This window comes from Sesamum indicum, linkage group LG4 (assembly GCF_026168435.1).
Source record: "Sesamum indicum cultivar Baizhima isolate 11 linkage group LG4, ASM2616843v1, whole genome shotgun sequence".
NCBI lineage: Eukaryota > Viridiplantae > Streptophyta > Magnoliopsida > Lamiales > Pedaliaceae > Sesamum > Sesamum indicum.
Window position 1 is genome coordinate 17695111 of NC_142660.1, and position 22436 is coordinate 17717546.

Below are 22436 nucleotides of genomic sequence, written 5' to 3' on the forward strand. Positions count from 1 at the left end.
AAGACGTACAATATATATATATATGGTCGGTAGAGGACATACAATAATAATAATAATAATAATAACAATAATAATAATACATATTCTTCTTTCATAGGAGGAAGAAAGTATCAGGGCAGAAAATCAAGGTTCTGGTCTTGGGGTTGGGATTAGATGATGTAATGATGATGATGAATTTTTTTCTGTTTGCTGGGGAGATAAAATAAAAAATAAAACAATATTACTTGTAAGAAAAAATTGTGTTTGCGTTATATGTACCGTGTCGTATTTTCTATAGTTGATCTATTGTTGTTAAGAATTAAAATATAATTATGTGAAAATCAACACAGAAGTCAGAACGTACATCTAAAAAAAATTATTTGCTAAGGATCCGACTTCCACATGATGATGTATCTATGCATCGTCGTGTTCAATCTGGAAGAAAGAAACACCTTTAACTATATGAATTTAATTAGTTATATTGAGTTTTAACGTAGATAAAGAATTTATTAGTTGTTTTCTCTCGATGAGAGGTATATATATATATATATATATATAAAGAGATTTATTCGTAATTTAAGTCGTAAAAGAAATTCTAATAAGCTGTTCTTATTTGATTTTATTTTCATTCTTAAGTTTTTTACTCTTAATACTTCAAAGTGATTTTTTTTTTTTTGTGAGAAATAAAAATATGTTGGATTAGTATTTTATGTGATAACTTTTTTTAAATTAAAGACATGCAAGAATAAAAATATGGTTGGACTGTAATACTTTGAGATAATATTTTGTAAAAAAAAAACGACGTGATATGATGATTTTTTGAATTTATATAAATATTCATCATATATAAAAATAAAAATAAAAAAAAGAATCTTATCACTTAATTTATATATAAGTAGTGATGCATCACTCAAACCCCAAAACACAATGTTTTTCAATTTAATTCCATTTGATTATTAATTGGTAAGAATTTTTAATAATTAATCGTAATTTATTTTCAGCAACGGAAATATCTGTCTCTAATACTCTATTTTCTTGTAATCATAATTTATTTTCAGTGACGAGAAAATCCGTCTCTAATTCTCTATTTTCGTGCTATGTTTGTAAAATAAATAATGACTTAATCCACATTTAATAAAGTGATTAGGGACATGCTACCATGGCTTTTAGCCATTAGCAATAGTCATTTGTGTTTTAGCCATTAGCAATAGACATCTTAATACTATCAATTATTATTAACACTACTAAGTGTGGCACATTTTATATATGTGCAAAATTTTTAAAAATGAATTAAAATAAAATATTTATATAGATTATATTATTAGTGTTTGTAGTTTAAAAAATTACTTGAAATATATACTAAGATAATAAATTAATACAAATGTTTTAATTTGTAAAAAAATTAACAAATAAAGATAATAAATAATGTAGGAAAACTAAAAAATTTGCATGAAAGAAAATAACGATCAAAAGGTAGTATCAAAAATTATGATAAATGGAGAAGTTAAGAAATAATTAATTAATTAATTAATTTAAAACTTTAAAAATAAATGACATATCAAAATAAATGAGATACCAAAAGGATGCTCTCACTTTATGGGAGTGTTTATGCAACTTAAAAAAAGCACTTTTCAGCTTCTGGATTCAAAAAAGTACTTTAAAGGTGTTTGGTATATCAACTTCTATTTCTGAAACTGTTAAGAAAAGCACTTTTCTGTCAAAAGATGGCACTACAAAAGAATGTCGAATTTGTAACGGCCACATGGTCGTTCCAATACACACGATTTTTGGTACAAATTTGTAATGGATAAGTTATACTGACGTAATGTTGGAGATAATATTAATTTCATAAAGTTGTAATGGCTGAAGCCGTTTACAGGCCCTGACAATTCTCACATATTACAATGTTCGTTACAACACAGAGGTTGTTACAACTTGTAACGGTATTTGTAATTGTCTTTAAAACTAGGGATGCCCAACATTTCTTATATGTTGACCGTTACAAAACATGTATGAGAGGCCGGTACAAACCTTTGAAATAAGAAGACCGTTACAAAACTCGATAATTATTTTTGGCCGTTATTATTTGCATATGGCATTTGGCACGACTGTGTATCTTTGGAACGGCCAATTTAAAAAATGAATGGTCGCTACAAGAGCCGGGAATAAAATCATGAGAAAGTCCATGTTGGTTTGTTTTTACAAAAACCATGTGTATATGGACAATTTTTTTAGCACATGTGTATTACAAAAGCCGTTCCAAATATGTGCATTATAACGGCTATATTTGTCGTTCCACGGCCAAGTACAAAATAGCTTATATATTTGTGTTGCTAAGTTGTTTTATTTCATTTTATTTGGTGTAGAATTTCTTATTAACCACACACACTCTCAATATCTCTCAAATTTTCATGTATATACACTTGATAAGGTAGATTGCTTAATTTTTTGACTGTCAACTGTTGATCTCTTGAGTTGGTTGATCAGGTAACGACTAATTTAAGCTTTTTGTGTTAATTAATTATTTTTTATAGTTTACTTATTTTAGTTTTATGATTTTTTGTTCTTATATGTTATGCATTCTTAATTAGTATAATGTAATATTTATAAATTTATAGGTCAAATTATATATATCTCACCATGTTACGACAATTAAGGAGATGGATGTATCATAAGAACCTCTTGAGGAGAGTAGGTCTTACACCGGAGTTTGAGGATGGGGTTAAGACATTCATGGAATGGGCCAAGTGTCAGCATGGATATATGAATGGAGACAAAATTAGATGCCCTTATTGGAAGTGCAGAAACATAACATTAAGAACACCCGACGATATCAGTTATCGCTTGTGTACGCAAGGGTTTATGCTAGAATATTACAATTGAACTTCTCATGATGAGAAAAGGGTGCAGGACTACTGCTATGACTGCCCCTCCAGTGCTGGAGGAGCAAATCCCAACTACTCATGGGGAGGCTCGTTATTCACACTGGGATGATGAACAACAGATGAATTGGCGCAAAGGATGGTTTTTTATGCATTTTAGAAGAAAAAAATGGACCTTAATGTAATTTTAGGTAAATTTCGGACCTTAATGTAATTTTAGGTAAAATTTGGACCTTAATACAATTTTTTTAAAAAAGGACCTTAGTGTAATTTTAGGAAAAAAAATTGGACCTTAATATAGTTTTGGGCAAATTTTGGACCTTAATGCAATTTTTAGAAAAATTGTGCATTTTAGGAAAAAAAATTGGACCTTAATGTAATTTTAGAAAAAATTTAGACCTTAATGGAATTTTAGGAAAAATTTGGACCTTAATGGAATTTTTAGGCAAAATTCGGATCTTAATGCAATTTTTAAGAAAATTATACATTTTAGGAAAAAAGTTGGACCTTAATGTAATTTTAGGAAATATTTGGACCTTTATGCCATTTTTAGGGGAAAAAAATTGGACCTTAATGTAATTTTAACAAATTTGGACCTTAACGCAATTTTAAGAAAATAATGGAGTTTAGAATAATCATGTAATTTAATTAATGAATTTTTTAGGAACTTTCATTAAATTTTAAAATTTTTGGACTTTGAATTTTATATTTTAGGAATATTTTTGGAACTTTAAAATTTAATGCAAATTTTAAAGTAATTTTGGATGATTGGTGACTATTTTAATATTTTCTATACATTTTAGATCCATGACTTTCTGTGCTCCGCCTCCTCCGGGACGAGATCGTGGTCGTGGCCCTCCTAGTCCTCCTCCTGCTGTTGGTGCGGATGCACCCCCATCACTGGAGCCTGCGTCTTAGCCACCGTCAATTCCTGTAGACTTTCCCCCGTGGGGTCAGATGCGGGGGTTACCAGCAGTACATAGGCCCCAGATAGACTGTAGGATGCACCAGCGTCCCAGAGACATTATATCAGTTTTTGAAATGCGAGGTATGTACATTAACTTGTTAAATTATTTTATAAAATTTTATTTGGAACTTTTTATTTATCTAATACTTGATTATATTTTCAGGTCTGACCGAGATTTTCACATGGCGGGTCAAAAGAGATTATCCGCATCCTTGGTGGAACATATCACAGATCCCAGAGGAGCACCAATTATTCTGGTTTCAAAATTTAAAGTTAAGAATAATATTTAATTTTAAGTAATACTTATATTTTTTGTCTAATATTTATATTTTTTTAATATGTGAAATTTGCAGTTGTCTTACTGGTAGCACTGGGACGACGAGTCGATGTTCAAGGTCGTCAAGTTGTAGACAGGTAAGTTTCTGCGGAAGTAGTTCGTCGACGCTCGGAACTAGTTGGCCTAACCGCTATGGCTGGCCGAAGAGATCTGACACCTCGTCAAACAGATGGAGGGGTTTGAGAAGTGCTTCAAACAGGAGGACGACCAATGGAGCGGCCCGAGGGCAGCGGAAATCGCGTTAAGTATAAAAGATAATTTAATTTTGGAATTTAAAATTATTTTTTTAAAATCTAATCATTCAATTAGTTTGCAGGAGCTGTTTCTGAAGATGATGGAGGAACATCAGAGCCAACACAATAATAATCAAGACCCTCCATTGTCCTCTCAAGGCTCGATGACCCCGAATGAGCAACAGGTGTGGCTGTCAGCCATGGACGGTCAAAATAGGGGCGGAGTCTTCGATCTCAACTCCGAGGCCCACCACAATATTGTTGGACCATCTAGCGCCAACAGGTCCACTGCTCCATCACCATTGTCGCCACAACCGTCGCGCCCCGACCTTGATGATCGGTTAGCGAAGCTCGAGGAGTGGATGCAGCGGATGGATCCCACCTGGCCCGATCCTCTAGCGCCCCAGCCTCGAATTTATCCTCTGGTACCCGACGGAGACGAGAAGAACCCACGGTCTAAGGGGGTACCGATTTAGATTAGTTTCTTTTATTTCTAAAAATATAATTTCTAAATAATACTTTTATTTAATTAAATTATTTTTATTTTCTTGTTATATTATATATTTTTTATATAATATTGCACATTTAACAAAAAATTCAATAATTTATTTTTATAAAAATAAATATTAAAATAAATTAAATACAATTAACAATTATAAAAAAAAAATTGGCATTGCTTTTGTAACGGCTTTTAGAATAAGTATAACTATCATAAAATCACGCGTCGTTACAAAGATCGTGTAAAAGATAGTTATCAATTTCGAAATGGTCGTTCAAAACGCCGTTACAAAAGCAATGTAAAAAGCAGAAATAAAGGCAGTGGCAAAAATAAAAACAACATACGTATAAGGAGTTACAAAAGGCGTTACAACAACAGTTGAAAAAAGAAATACAAAGATTGATAAACATAACTAACGGCCATTACAAACAAAATTCCACATACCACTCTTATATTGAAGCATAACCATACACGTACGTGTTACGAAGGCCACTACAATAATAATTAAATCAAATTTGATTATGTCGTCCCAAAAATAGGCCCAAATGCATTTTCTGCACTTGTATTACCTTTGTAACGGTCTCCATAGGCCGTGACAAATTGTAACAACTTCCAAGCAAGTCGTTACAAATACTTTTTAATGCACAGAAAAACAACAGTAGGATGTTCATTTACAATGACTGTTAAAAAATAAAAAAATTGTGACAAATTAATAACTTGGCCGTTATACCATTACTATAAAATAATTTTTTTGTAGTGTGGAAGCACCTTGGGGGGTGTATCTAACTGTTTTGACCTTTTTGTAAATAAATTCAACTTCAATTTGTAGTACTTTACCTTTATTAATAATAACCTTGATTCAATTTTACCATTTTTTATTTATTTTAAAGTTTTCATATTTAAAGTTGATATTGAAATTTTTAAGTAATTTGAAAATTTTAACAATAATTAAATTTATGCTTTCAAATATTAAAATATTTTATATTTCTATATTTTATTTGCTATATTGTCTAATTATATTATTCATTTATCATAAAAAGATAAATTAAATGGCTATGATTAATTAATAAAATAATTTTTTTCATTCATGCAAGTTTAACTATTGTGTATAAATCAATAATTATATTACTCAATGGAAGCATTATTAAATGAAGAATTTATTTTTCTATTAATATTTCAGAAAAATTACTATATGATATATAATAAGCAAAATAATTTTTTTTATTTTTTATGAAAAACAATTATTATTGACAAACAACAAATGCGAATATAATAAAAAAATGATATCTTTTTAACATATGGGGACAAAATAATTTTTAATCAATTAAGTTTGTTTTAGAAGTGGTTTCTCCCAAATGCTACCAAATTTAGCTTTTGTCTGCTTTTTACTTTTTTTATAAACATTATCCACTTTTGATTCTGCGACAACTTTCACCTGTCTTTGCAAAAATTACTTTTCTAAAAGTAGAAGTTTTCTCAAACACTCCCTGTATATAGTACAGATAACGCCTAATATTCAAGTGGTTAATTTTTTATTTAAATTTTTTTCAAGTTCAAATTTGGATGAGTACATAAAATATCATTTTAAAGAAATATAATAATACTAAGGGATAATTACATTCTCTTTCCTGAGATTTGATGTAATTACTTGTAGACCGTTCTGTGGTTTAAAATGTTACATCTAGTAGTCCTGAAATTTACTTCCATATAACAAATAGGTCATTTGTTAATCAAAATTTTCTGAATTTATTGATATTAACAAAGAAACTGAATAAAAATTAATATTTACTCTCGATCGACTTTTACTGACTTATTGTAGGTCAAATAATTTTTTTTTTAGCTAAACTACCCTCATAACGGTGAAAGTATACTTCATCACATGTATTAATTTGTGAAGATGTATAAGGGTAATTTGATTATAAAAATATTTATGTGACCTATAAAAAATCAGTAATAAGTCAATTGGGGGTAATATGAATTTTTATCCAATTTTTTATTAATTTAAACAAATTTAGTGAATTTTGACTTACAAATAAATTGATTTATTATACGGAAGCAAACCTGGAAAATATTAAATGTAACTATCCCGGATAATAATCCATATGTTATTCTTGATTTAATTAGGACTAGAATTTAATTTTTTAATTTGTTGGCATGTAATGCTTAATTAAGCAATATTTTCACGAACTTTCGTAATATATATATACATATATATATATATATATATATATATATATCTTAACGATTAGTTGGGATAGCTACAAAAATTTAACCAGACCTAACTTTTAATCCATAAAAATTATATAACATGAATTAATTTAAAAAATAAAAAAATATGCTTTTCCAAAAAAAATTATTTATTTTAATGTTCTTTAACTTAAATATTGCTTAATTTCTTCATTTATGTGCAAAAATCATATCAGTAGCTTTTTTATCTATTTTTTCGTCATAAATATCCTCATTTCCATATTGGAGTTGAAACTAATCTTGTTTTGGGTACGAACCAAAAATTTAAATCCCTCACAAGTGTGACTCTTTGAATAGGGATAATTATACTCTCCTCTCTGAAGTTTTGTGTAATTACACGTACACCCCCTGTGATTTGAAAAATTACATCTAGTATCCTTTAAGGTTTGATTCCGTCTAACAAATAAGTCCCTCCATTAGTCAAAATTAATTGAGTTTGCTAATATTAATAAAAAAATGAATGAAATTTATTATTTACCTCAATTGACTTATTATTGGTTTATTACAAGTCAAGCAATTATTTTCTGACTAAATTACCCTTTTAACGATGAAGATATATCTCCTCACATGCACTGGCGCGTGAAGACGTATGAGGGTAATTTAATCATAAAAAAAATCATTTGGCCCGCAATAAATCATTAATAAGTCAATCGAGGCAAATTTTTTTCTAATTTTTTTGTTAATATCAATAAATTCTATTAATTTTTACTATCGAATGAACTTATTTGTTAAACGGAAGCAAATATAAAAAATATTAGATATAATTTTTCAAACTACAGATAAATTACATATAATTACACCAAATTTTAAAAGAAAAGAGTGTAATTGTCTGGAATATTTGTTGATGTGTAAAAAATGGTCTTAAAATTTAATTGGTCTACTGCTGGACCAACTAACTTATTAGTGATTGGTTGCTTTAGTGGTTTAGTGTAATCAGTGTCTATTGGAGACCATAAAGGCCTCAATAGCCTTTTTGACTTCAAAGAAATTGACCACTCCATCATTCATTATTTGTCTGACTTTTTCCCTCCACCAATTCTTTTATTTTTTTTTCTTTTTATTTGGTCCACATGATCTATGACTTGAAATTATGCTTGCAAAGACTTTTGTGAGTGATTTATATATATATATATATATATATATAATTTAATATAGTTTTTTTTCAAATTTTTATATATTTTTAAAAATATTAATTATTACATACAATAAATTTAAATAACAGAAAAGATAAAGCGCGATTGAGGATAAAAGAATTTATTCTCGTCTAATTAATTTTATGATGATTTGATTTCATAAACGTTGATTTTGAAATAATCTACTTTGTAAATTTATAGTTGTCGTAAAGCTACAAAGTTAACTTTTTCAAAATACAAGTTATTGCATTCGAACAAGTAAAAACACATTCATATTTTGTAAACTTATAGCCCGTTGAAAAGCTATGAAGTTAACTTTTTTAAAATATAGGTTATTGCGTTCGAACAACTCAACACATTCAATCAGGACTGATCAAAAGTAATTTTAAACGTAAGTCGTCAAGCACCCTTCTCAGCATAATTAAAAGCATGTCCGCAACCACTAAAAATAAGCACTTATCATCCTATTATTGAAAATAAGTTAAAAACAGTGTTCTAAACGTTAAAAATTGATTTATGCCGAATATTATAAACAACCATTTACCAACTTCTACACGTTACGGGCAAAATTCTAAATAGTAAGTGATCTACTCATACATTCCAACTAAATTTTTTTTCCCACCTTTCACTTTTATTTTCAAACACTCTTAATTTTTACTGCTGCTTAATTTACGATTTTTGTTACGACTTATCCACGACATAAAAGTAAAAACTATTACAAACATCCCATCAATTATAGAAGTGATATTAAGTGTTCTAACTTAGCAAAAACTCATCCCATGGTAGAAAAATTGTGCAGTCATGATTTGATGTTGCTTGTTGTTGGAGGAATATCAAATACTTATCTATTTATTGACTATTCAAAAGTGAGGTACTTAATATTATTGTAAAAATATTGAGAAAAAAATAAATTTTTTTTCCACAGGAAAAGCAATTGATGACACCCCTTAAGTGCCATCACCTTAAGTGCTTGCTGTCTGGTTGAATTTTTTTTTTTAAAAAAAAAAAGAAAAAATGGATAAAGGCTATGGATTAATACACAAGTTGCATCATTATGAAAAATGAAACTTTGGATGCTGCTAAACTACACTATACATGAAATTTCATTTGTTACTTTAGATTGTGTTTGAATGAAAGGATCTGCATTTAAGAAAAAAAATTCAAATAAGAAAAAGAAAGAAATTTTAGTAGTGAATAATAGACATGCATATGTTCTTTCACATAATTGATTGACATCAGTACAAGATTTCAAGAGTTGTATTTTTCTTGATTAAAAACTGCAATATTCAAAGTGAGAACAATCAGCCCATGTTGTGTGATTTTGGTGATAGATTCAATACATAATGGGTCCATAGAAATGAAAACAGATAGGCTCATAATCAATGGATAGCCTTGAGCTGAATATGTGTGATCTACTAGGCCAGTTTTGGACATCTTCTTATATACATATGTATTAATTATTCTGACACGTTGTTTTTGCACATATATATATATATATAATAAATAATTTTTTATATTATAAAATTTATTATAAGTAAAAATAAAATATATGATTCTGTACGTCACATTAAAAAGAAAATAAATAGGTAACTAATAACTTATCAATTAATATAACACTTGATAAGTTGAATAAGTTAATTATCATATAAGTTGAAAATATTCCTTATATCAGAAAAATTTAGTGCAACGGTATCAAAAGCACTATTTTTGTGTCTATAACCCTTTTTTTTGTCTTTATAATAATATTTATATATGTAAAGAAAGTATTGTTTTTTTGGAAGGGAATTGTCTTAACGTGGTTCGTAAACTCCATCACAGTGGTATTGACACTTTCTGTGGTTGAAAAATGTGCTTCAAAGCTCACAGAGATAGAGAATGTGCAGATTCAATTTAATTCAGTTGCTCATCCGCTAGCAAAAATGTTCATTTTTGTTTGAGCAAAGGGGCTGTGATCTCTCAGTTTCTCTATGTAATGCATTAAGTCTTGACATCATAAATGCATAATATAGTTTTCTCTTAAAAAAAAAAAAGAAAAAAAACACTAAATTCATGTGATAAAATTGATGGCCTACAATTGTACAAACAATAAATCTTTAAATTAAAGTCTCAATTCACTTTTTTTACTTCAAGTCAGTGACATAGATGTAGCACACAAGACAAGGTAGTTTATCCTAGGGTAAATTACATTTTTGACCCGATAGATAGCCACCTTATTCGTTTTTTATTTTTAATGTTCATGGGGCACAATTGTGATCTAAACAAAAGAACACGGGCATGTGACATATGAAATACGAGGTCAAAATTACACGGTCTGATCATGTTCAACGGAACATGGGAGCGTTCCGCAACCAGGAAAACGCTCCTGTAAATTCTGAAACATAAATATTAATGGGATTATGATGGTGGAGTAGTTAGCTGCTAAAGAACGTTTGACAGAAAGCCCATAAAAATCTTGTGCTTTCTTTTTCTTATCTTCGTGGTGAATGATTCTCAAGTCCTGAAAATTCTTGAAGGTGCATGCAGATATTACATCAGTTCTGAGCAACTCTCTCTTTCTTGGAAAGTATATGTAATATGGATCAACCTTCATTCTTGGTATGTTCAGAAAGGTTGAATGTAACTTTTAAGTTAACGGCCCAGAAAAACGATGGCCTTTTCTTGCACAACTCTGAAAACTAGAAACGACGAGCAAAATGGATATTTGAGACTAAGTTTAGGGCACCATTGAAGAAAATAAATGAATCAAGAAAGCTGCTCTCCCTGAGGACTACATCAGCAGCAAAAACCGTGGCACCTTTACCTGGGCTCGAGGAGAACAAAAACAGCCGTGTTTTGAAGTCCCTGGTTGCGCAACATGGCCATGTTCGCGTAATTTTGTCCTCCTTTCCCCATTTGTTACATAGCCAGGCCGTTTTGTGCAATACCACTGTGTTCATCATTCCCATTATTTTTAACATCTTTTTTTAATGGTTGGACAAAAGACACATATATATATATATAAAGATTAGGGACCAAACCGTGGCCTGTAAACATTAAGGACCCAAAGCAAATAAGTACCTACGTATAGAGACGAAAAATGTAATTTAACCATTTATCCTATGTAGTTCTTGTTGGCGGATAATTTCATGCAACATTCATCAGAGCATTTCACAACTCCATGGGAATGAAAACAAAAGCTATTCGATTGCCGTTCACAGTTTCACACCTAGTGAACATCCCAATAACAATCATAGTGAAGTAGAGTTAAAAGTACCAAAATTTCTTTTTATAGACAAAAGTATCACCCTAATTCAATCGAAAACGATTTTGTTACGCCGTTAAATTATAATATATCTCATGTCGCAAATATAGACACCAACAGTTCCATGCTATATCGTATTTTCACATTAGGCACATACAAAACTGGTTTAAATTTGCTCTAGAGTATATTTCTAGTTAGAACTCCATCTCAGATATGGAGTATCATTGAAACGGTCTGTATTGCTTCATAAGCAGGGAAAAGTTCGAAAGTCTCACTGTAAGTTACCAATTAAAGCACATGATCGAACATGCACGCTAAAAGCCAACGTGAATAACCTGACATTTTCAACATAATGAAATAGATGTGGTGCGTCTACTGACTCTAATCTCTACATTATCTACTATAAAAAAGAACAATTATCAAAGCAAGTACGCATACATATTTGAATTACAGGAATGATAGATATCTTGAAAGTGAAAGAAAATGTAGAACAGATACCACCACTTCTAGCAGATATAGAACTAGCTTGCCCAAATCTATTTCTTTAAACTTACCCTAGATCTAAGATGAAGCAGAATCTTCCATCCAAGTCGTATTTGAGACTGCAGAAAAACAGGTTGAAATCTATTAAGCCTGCAAAGTTCCTTGGTTGGTCTCGTTAACAAAGGAACCAACAGTTTTGAACCATCGCATGAGATTCCTGTGGTCTTTCACATAAAGCCAAGCTTGTAAGAATGGAAAGAGGCTCTCGTTTATCCCGCGTTCTTCAATATACCCATGGAGGGCATCTCGAACATTTTCATCAATATCTCTGTCAATTTGTAATAAAAGTACATTAGATCAGATGAGATAATCGAGATAATGTACGTGGAGATCATTAACAAATTTCAGCAGAACAAATAAGACTCTGGTAAATTGAACTTGTAGCAGGAGTATATTAAAATGAAAGCATCAGTTCTGCAAAAGCTACCAGCCCAACAAAATTCAAGGCTTCAAAATACCATTCATTGCCATTCAGGATACACAATAACAATATGGTATTCAACTAGCTACTTTAGAGAAACCTGGCCTAGCCAAAAGGAAATGAGTTATTAACAACAAAGGGCAATAAGATTTCAAAGCATATAGTTGAAATTGCATAAGCAATTTGGAAAACAGAAGTCCAGAATTTACAATTTAACTGCATAGTTAAAAGCATAATTCGTTCAAGAACAAAATAACACATCAATGATATGCTCGCTACCCCAAAAATGTTGTATCAATACGCACTCTGGAAGAAATTATATTTTCTCAAAGACTATGTTATAATTTTAGAGGGAAAGAAAACCCAACCTACTCCTTATCTATGCACATGATGAGATATTGATCTTTCATTAAGGAAGTAAATGGGTAAGTTTCCAATTCATGTTGCTTACACAAGCCAACTTTTCTCTGGCAACAATTCTGGTCAATAAACCATGATCAACTTGCAGCTGTCTTTGGAGCAGAAATTAGAACATATGATTCATGATAAGAGCCTCATCCTTTTCATATATACTTTAAAACATTGTCGCTTGAATATATAAGGCCTTACATGTTTTATTTACTAGTCTACCTATCACATATCTTACTATGGTAAAGTGCACTAAAACTTTGGCACCTTGATTGTGATCCTTTGCTTAGAGAACAAGATTGTGATAAGATTGTGATGTTATCAAATAAACCTCACTACATCCACAAACAGAATGCAAGGTTGCCATTACAATGTTGCTAGTCTTGGACCACAAGATTGTTTCATCCCTAAGACCTATCTTGGACTACAAGATCATAATTGTGACCCAAGCACCTAAAGGCCTTCTGTAAGAACAATGTATGGTAGGCTACACATTTTTCTTCCAGTCATTAATATCTATATCGCCATGTAAATTAATGTCTTCGTTATGTAAAGCTGCTTTACCAGTGTTTTGCATTCCAGGATTAACTCTATAACTGTACTTGCATTTATCATATAGTCCCACCATTAATGCCTCTTGTGTTGTTGACTCCTTCATGCATATAACCATGGTATTTAAAGAGATAGTGATAAGTCCCATCGGCCTTGTTTATCCAAGTTTTGGTGATTATTATCTCCAAACCATAATCTCATATGCCTTATAGTCACTGCAGGAGGCTGATAATTTCAATTGAATTGCACTAAGCTGAAAGACAATTAGTGCATTCTAATTCTGACAAGTCTATCAGTTGGGCTTAGTTACCCTCATGAGATCCTTTACATGCCTAAGAATAGAACAGAAGATATTTGATTAAAAGAACTCTGCAGGCATTTTTAAGATGTGACTTCTGATATTCAGATAGTTGTGGTTTAATCTCTATGTAATATTAGGAGCAGAAATCATTTGGTAGTCTGGACACTACTTAGTCAAAAGGAGAAGCCTATCTCATAAAACTTTTTAATATTCCTCCAAGATAGGTCAAATGTCAGAAGTTAGTACACGAACAGAGGGGTATTGCAAAAAGAAATCATTTTAATCTTCCTTCAAGGTAAATCACATGTTAAGTTGACTAAAGTTAGACAGCAGGGTTTCTGTAACACACTTATTCGTATATGAAGCTTTCACTAAATCGAGTACCTATATGATCAAGGACATAGAGAATGCTCTTACATCTCTAAGGAACCAGACTAGGAGCAGTCAAATTTACTAGAGCTGAAATTTCACTTAAGGTCCTTCCATACAATATATTGAACCAAATTAACCAATCCACAGTCAGGAGTAAGATGCAAGAAGGTGATGGTGCAACTGGTCTATTCACAAAGAGGCCATGCGGAAGAGAGTTCATTAGCAACACTGGAATTTACTATTCTGCTTTCTATCCAATCAAATTTATCATTTCACATTTCGTTGGACAGTTCAATACCGGAGTGCTACTCACTCACAGATAACTGAATGCTACAAACAGTAGGGCAGTTACCCACAATTAATTACCATATATGTCTATGTTTACTTCGTCACCCTGAAATTTGTTTGTCACAGCATTGCTTGAATTGCGAGAGTATAAGGAAAAATTTTGACCGGGAACTTTTGATAATCCTAACCATATAAAAGATATTGCTTCTGGCTAACTGCAATCAGTTTCTTAGAGAAATAGAAGTATTAAACCAGAACAATAACTTCACCACTAGATAAAAAGAAAATCATTTTCTAGCTAAATATCACAAACTTTTAACCTGGACATGAGGACTTCACAATTATGCAATCAGCAACACATTCAAAACTAGGATAAGATCAGTAAGAATTAAAGTAACAAGTCAAGTCTCCTTCCTTTCTTATCACACATCACATAATGTTAATTCACTTACTCAAAGACTGGGCCATTGTATTTAGTTGGTATCACAAGGGACCCTGAAGACTCTGCTTTTGGTCTCAGTGAAACTGAATGAATTCCTAAAGCATCTGGATATAACCCACAAAGGAAATGTAAAGACTCTTGCAACCCTGGCTTAGAAATATCAACATGAACAAACAACTGATTGATGCTGTCATCACTACTGTCATCTCCTGAACCTCCAGGAATAATGTCAACCAATCTCATGACTGATATATTGATCTCCTCATCTTGAAATGTCCGCCTTAGAACAGGGCCCCCACCATCAAGTGCCCCCTTAACAACTGTGTATGGAGAAGGGGGGCTAATTTTCTGTGAAATAGGAAAGAATATGAATAAGCTACAGAACACCATCCATATTCAGTAATACCATTGTAAGTATCTCATATCACCATAATGGTTATTAAACTTGAAAAAGAGAAGAAAAAAAGCACGGACAAACAGGTTTAGTTCCAGTACAAGGGAATTGGATAACAAAAATACATAAACTTATACACAAATTTTTATTTGAAACCCCTCAGGTTGCACACAGACCTCATCTCCCCACTGTATCACCGAAGCCACTCTAACGGCATGCAGATACATATAAAGAACATGAGAAAAAAAGGAACAAAATAAATGACAGCCACTAGAAACTCATCTAAATTTGACTCACAAAGAAGCAGCAAAAAAGATTATTAAAAGGAGAATCCCATAAAACCCTTCAACGTTCCTAACAAAAGGCCACAGCAAATCTCAACGATTATAATTTCATTTACCATGTAAAACCCCTCCTACCCCAACCAACGCGCACACACTACAAATATACCTATATTAACATGTATAGCTCATTTCTCTGCAATTGATATTTATCATACATATACAAATAAACAGAGAAAGGATAAAGTGATTGCTTACGGGAGGAGGGGTCATCTTCGAGACTTCGAGGTAGTGGTCCTTGAGGGATCGGAGGATCATGGAGTTCACAGTGTACGAGGCGGTTGACGATGACCTCGATGCTACCGTTCGCCACGGCTGTAACATTTTTCGCTGCACTGCGCCACCGGCGCACACTAGAGCTTTCCGCCACATGGTTTCGAGTTTGCAGTTTTTCCTCCCCTAAGCACCTTCACTTGAGGTCTAAGGTTTTCAGGTCCTTATGTCCCATTGTTTCGTACTCGGAACGACGCCGTTGGAGCCAATTTTACTATAATTCAGTTTGGAGGGAAATTGCACTTTTGGTCCACACGATTGAGCGTTTTGCAATTTTAGTCCCACAGTTTACAAACTTAGCATATTTGATCACATAGACTAAATAATTATTCCATCTGGAGCCAAAAACGCTATAGATTTGTTATCTTATGGAACCAAATGTACAACAATTTTTATTATATTAGACCAAAAATTTTATATTTTTTATTCTATGGAACCAAATATACTGAGCATGTAAACCATGAGATCAAAAGCGCAATGCCTCTATTGTATTGTACAAAAAATGCAATTTTCCCCTCAATTAGGGTAAGTTACACTTTTTTTTTCTATACCGAGGGCTAAAATGATTTTATTTCCTAACTCAATTCTGGTCCCTAAATTTTGAATTATTAAGATTTTAGTCTAATCATTAAAAATAAAATTAAAATTTATTGGGTTGAAAATGCATCCAAACCATGTACTCCAACACGATTTTTGATCAAGATCAATCACATCCCAACCTGATAAACATAATCAAGACTCAACCTTTATAAACCAAGAATCAAGAAGTCAACCCCATCTCACAACATGGGCATCCCTCAAATTTTCACCTTAAAAAAAAAACGAAAAAAGAAGACATCATCGTGTGTGGGAGGCTTTTTGAAATTTTCGTCCCTTCTATACTAAATTATCCAAAAAATCAAAATATATAGTGGGGAGTGTTAACTCCCTAATATCAATAGAAAAGTCATAAATAAGGAGTACTACTCCCTTATGAAATAAGAGGATAAATAAGTACTACTTCTCTTTAAGGATAATCACAAAAAGTATAAATACGAAGTACTACTCATATCAACTGATGGGGATACCTTTATTATCTGCTAAAAAGACAAAAAAACCCCTTCATTAAGGGTAACATAGACATTACAGCAGGATCCACATGCAAGATTGCGGGTCGAGGTTGTCGGTGCCCCCTCCCCTCCTTAACTGGTAAACCTACCCGGGAAGACAAGAAACAAAAATCAAGATTTGAGACCAAAATTGAACTCAAAATGTTTAAGGACCAAGATCAATTTCGATCTAAGTAAAGGGACCAAAGATATAACTTTACCTAATCAATTTTTGCACGAGTTCTTTTCTTGTTGTTGCAATAGGTCGATACATGTATAGTACAGAGTATTTTTTGTTGAACAAAATTGATTTTCTCAACACCGTTGTGATCTAAACTTTTTAGCAGGTGTTGGTTAAATTTAATATATTTGATATTATTGATTAGAGTATGATTTTGTAATGATTTTTGTTTGATTGATATCCGACAGAAATCGTTATAATTTATTTTAAAAAGAACTTTTGAGTATCAATGCAGTTTCAATCAATGCAACATAAGGGAGGCAAATGGGCGGGTTTGATCGGGCCCAAATGAGTCTAAATGAACAAGTTCAAAATAGATTGGGTTGCAAATGGGTTGGGTGTTATTATAAATCATTTATTATTTTGAATCTAAAAATTTAAAATTTTACACAATAAAAAAATGACAATACTTGAACTATTGAAAAAGGTGACTATTACTTGTAATGTAATACGACCTAAACTTGTATGATGCGTCATTTCTATCTAAAGATCGTGTAAATTAAAATTTATTTGCTAAATCATAAAGTAAAAAAAAAAATCTATCAAGTATCTAACAAAATACTATATTTTATCAAAATAATTCATAATATTTTGAATGCTCATTTTGAATGAACACCAAGCCGTACAACTAAATTTTCTATATTTATTGAGAGACAATTTTCATATGTATGTGAGAGAAAAAGGTTGTGTGTGTGTGTGTGTGTGTGTGTGAGAGAGAGAGAGAGAGAGAGAGAGAGAGAGAGAGATGTAAGAGTGTGTATATGAAGAAAGAGGAGTTGTGAGCGTGTTTGTATGTGTGTGTAGAGGAAGAGGGTTGTGTGTATGTGAGAGAGAGATGTGAGAGTGTGTGTGTATATATGAAGGAAGAAGAGTTGTGAGCGTATTTCTGTGTGTGCAAGAGAGATGTGAGAGTGTCTGTGTGTATATGAAGAAAGAGGAAATAATAGTGAGTTCTTTTAATTATTTATTCTTTAGTTTATGGGTTGAACTCATTAAAAATCATATTAAGCCCATTATCAACTCAAATTAAATCCATTATCAACGAATATCGAATTCATATAAAATATAATTTTATTTAACTTCAACTCGTGTCAACTATTTTAAAATATAACCAACCCAAACTAGTGTGGTTGGGTTGAATCTGTGGGTCTTAACCCATTTTACCACCCCTAATACAACGTAATTTAGTATTTTATTAGCTAAATAAGTACTCGGGTCTCTTATGTTGGGGCCACTAGGATTTTGTTACAACACATTTGTATTTTTTTCTTCCTTCTAAAGATTCTCCAATGAAACGTCGTATTATCACTCACATCAAGCTTATCTTCTATTTGTGAATGATTTGCCACATCTGATATGAGCCAACCTTGCTGCATCAAAAGTAATGGAGTCTACTTCTGGTAGGCCGAACAAGGGACGGATCTTTAGTCTAGGCTCTGAGGCCCCAAGCTCCATCGTAATTTTAGCCCTCGTAAATCTAGACGCCTCCTGCAAATTGTTATCTCAATTTGCGACAAATTTGCTAGAATTGTGTCGCAAATACCGTCTCAAAAGAGAGATTTTTTTTCGGCCAATTTACAACGAACTTTCATCGCACAAATTGTCCCAATATTTGGCACCAGTTGGGACGGTTTTTGTTTTCAAATCCCATCCCATTGGGACGTTTTCCATTTCAAATCCCATCCCAAGTGTTATTATACATTACTGAAACCTCCACCTCAAAATCCTCGCAAGCATCGTTTCAAATTCAGTGAAAACATATTTCGTCCAATTGGTGTACTTTGTGACAAAAAATCAAAGTTGTCTATCGTTTGCTAGAAGACTTTTTTATGGAATACCTTCCCATATGAAAAATTTCCCAAGTCCACCTACGTCGATGGTTAGACTATCTTCACAATTAAAGAATAGCTACGACACCCATCTCTAAAAGGGTTTTTTTTTCTAGTGTAATCTTAAGATACATATGTATCATCAAGATCATGATAACAACAGTATTAATCTATTTGAATGCCAATAACTATCACAATTAGAAGGAATATAATGTTTTGTTATAGTTATAACATCACCATGGTTTAAAGTAAAAAATTATGACAAATACTATTTAATCATAGTCGCGCAAGTACTATTTCGTTGGTTTAAATGCATAAAATCTCCCTGTATTTAAAAAGTATGCTAAAACCCCTTGTTTGTTTTAAAAAAAAAGGCAAAAAATCCCTTTATATTTTGTTAAATGTAGCTCAATCACCCTTTCCGATAAATCTAACTAGTGGCGTTATTTTTTCATAAAATGACTATTATACCCTTACTTAATATGCATAATTTCTTTTTTTTTTAGTATATGTTGGATCTATATAGATCATACCAGAGTCGTTAGATCTAATCAATTAATCTTAACCGTTGAATTTTAAATTTATAAAAAAAATCAAGAGTTGATATTTTATTGATAAAAAAATATTATTTGAAAAAAAACAATATTAATCCCCACCACCGTCCACCCCCGCACCACCACCACCACCCCATCCCACCTCGTTGCCTCACTCCGTATCACAGGCAGACTATTTTGTCTCACAACGAAACGTATTTTTCGCCTGTGTGGCGTCTCAGTTTACACCCAACATTCGATCAACTTTCACACATCTTAGAATTTATTGACTATCCGTCATGTATTTTCGACACTGAAGCTTGCTAACACGAAATCTGAACGTTTCTAGTGCGGCACCTCATGCCCGTGCACTCGCCTATCTAAAATGCCATGTTCGAAAGACATGATTCTTTGTATTGTTTTTACTTGACTTCAACTTACAGAAATATGGGAAAGATGGGATTTAATTTTTATGGAGATGAGAAAGAAATCCCCCTTTCTTGGCCCTAATTTCCTTTAAGATTTGTTTTATTCACTAAAATGTAGTTATATCCCCCCCCCCACTCCCCCCCCCCCAAAAAAAAAAAAAAGAAAATGTCTAAAGCTGAAAAAAACGCCAATTTTTTCTTCAGCCACAAATATTTAATGGCTACGAATTGGGCGACTGGCCTACAACGTTATATTGTAGAGACAAAACTGAATGAGAACCAAAAGTGTTAATTTTTATAAGTTATGAGACTAAAAGTGCTAATCTCATAACGGACCAGGTCAAAAGTGAAACGAACTTAATTTATGGGACCAAAAATATTATTTCATGTCAATTAACTTATAAGAAATAATTTTTTTTAACCTCTCATCTTCTTATAACTATCATTCTCAATAATAATTCTGAATTAAATTAACTAAAAATTCTTATATTTCGTTTTAGTAAATGTAATATTTTCAAATATAACTTTATAACATATCTCCAATATAATTTTCTAATATCCTTATCTATTTTTCATCAGTTTCTCACTATTATAAGAAACTAATAAACACCTATTCACATAATTAATTATCTGATTAATCAATTCGATTAATTTTAACAAATCAACTATAGAAATGATTAAATCTAATAATAAAGTAATTTAATCAATTGATTATAGCTCCCCAATTCAATTGAGACATTTAACCGATCACTAATTTATAATTACTCAAACTCAACTTTTTTTTATTAAAATATTAAACTGAATAATATAAATTATATTTAGTAAAAGTTTAATTAAATAATACTAATTTAAAACAAAATTTTCCCTTACCTGTCGTCCCTCTATGTGTGTGCGCGCGCGCTTTTAAATTTACAATTGAGGATCGGCCGTGAATATTAACCATCCATACTCAATTATTTAATACTTTTTAATTTTTTTTAATTTTTTTTAAAATACCTATTACGCTTCTCTTTTTATTTTTTATATATAATTTACTTTTAAATATTTTATAGAGTTTCAATTTACTCCATTCAAATTTTAATATAATCAAATTTTGAATTTGTAATTATTTACTGATTAACTAAATTCTTAAATATTTATTAATTAATCCTAACTTATGTATTAAAAATTTAAGGATGTTACACTAAATTTATCCGTACTTTCATAATTACAGGATGGCACAGATATACAGATAAAATAAAGAGACAATAGAACTTTAACACATAATAACGAACGTAATATATATCAATTCAAACAATACAAGACAACATACGTTGGGAACAACCAAACACAAACAGCTGCAGTATTTCAAATTTAAAGCATAAAAAGCTTAAACACATTTTATTGGGGATATCATACTAATTAGGTTAAATTATACTAGCTACCATGATATTTGTTACAATTACAAAAATCTTTTTTATTATTAAAAAAATTAAAAATATTTGAAATTATAAATATCCTAACAAGTACGTTGTTAAGACAACCCAGTATAGTGAGTTCTTGTTAGAACATTCGTAATTTCAGGATATTTATAAATTTTCAAACAATAAAAAGGTATCTGTAATTATGAGAAACCTCAGGGGAGCTTGTTGCAATAAGATGGGTGAGGGACGTTGCACTTAATCGGAAGTTGCATGGCGAGGTGCACGTCGATGCCAACAGGCAACAGATTGGAGTTCCTGTAGCTGCAAAGGCAGCCCCAGTCGGCATGTAATAGGCTGGCGCAGCACCGGGCGGACGGCGGTCGGGGGTTGGGCGGCGTCACCGATGGCTTGCAGGCCATCTGATCCGCTGCTGAGAGACCACAAACACGAGCATGAACGCCAATGTTGCCATTGATAATGCACAGCAATATTGCAAGGATTGCTGCCTTCTGAAACATAGCTCTCTGCAATTTTCTTCCCAGTCTTCCTAACTCTATGTTTCCGCTAATGGAGGATTGCTGATTTTATAGGAAATATTGGTCACTCTGTCGGATGATTTTGAGATCTCGTTAGTTTTAGCGTGTTTTTGATTTGTTGCGTAGCTACCACGCCCGCATTTTGGCATTTTCATTGTTGGTTTTAGCGAGTATTGATATTTCTTTGACTTGTTGCGTAGCTACCACGCAGGCATTTTGGCATTTTTATCCTTTAATTTTTTAGAGTTGCAAAATAGTCCTATAAATCTTTGATATTTCATGGTTTTGGTCTCTTCGGTGCGGGATTTTGCGAAAAATTGTCAGAATGAATCATGTGCCCCTCGTGATTTTGGTATTTTTATCCTTTATCTTTTTGGGGTTACAGAAGAGTCTTGTAACTTTTTTATAGTTTCGCTCTCAGTGCTGAGTTTTACAAAAATTGTGGGAATAAATCACGTGTCCTGTCATTTTTTTTAAGAAAAAAATTTTCGTCCATATTGATAAAACTAAACCAATTAAAAAAAA

General features: G+C 31.8%; 1 protein-coding gene across 1 annotated transcript; it reads right to left on the reverse strand.

Moving 5' to 3' along the window:
* Positions 1–11833: 11833 nt before the first annotated feature.
* LOC105161021 (Mitochondrial glycoprotein family protein) lies at positions 11834–16016 on the reverse strand. The gene is made up of 3 exons (XM_011078574.3): positions 15779–16016; positions 14856–15193; positions 11834–12329 (listed from the first exon to the last, which is right to left on the reverse strand). Exons 1-3 carry the CDS (start codon positions 15950–15952, stop codon positions 12146–12148), a joined length of 696 nt encoding a protein of 231 aa, XP_011076876.1. The 5' UTR covers positions 15953–16016; the 3' UTR covers positions 11834–12145.
* Positions 16017–22436: the final 6420 nt, after the last annotated feature.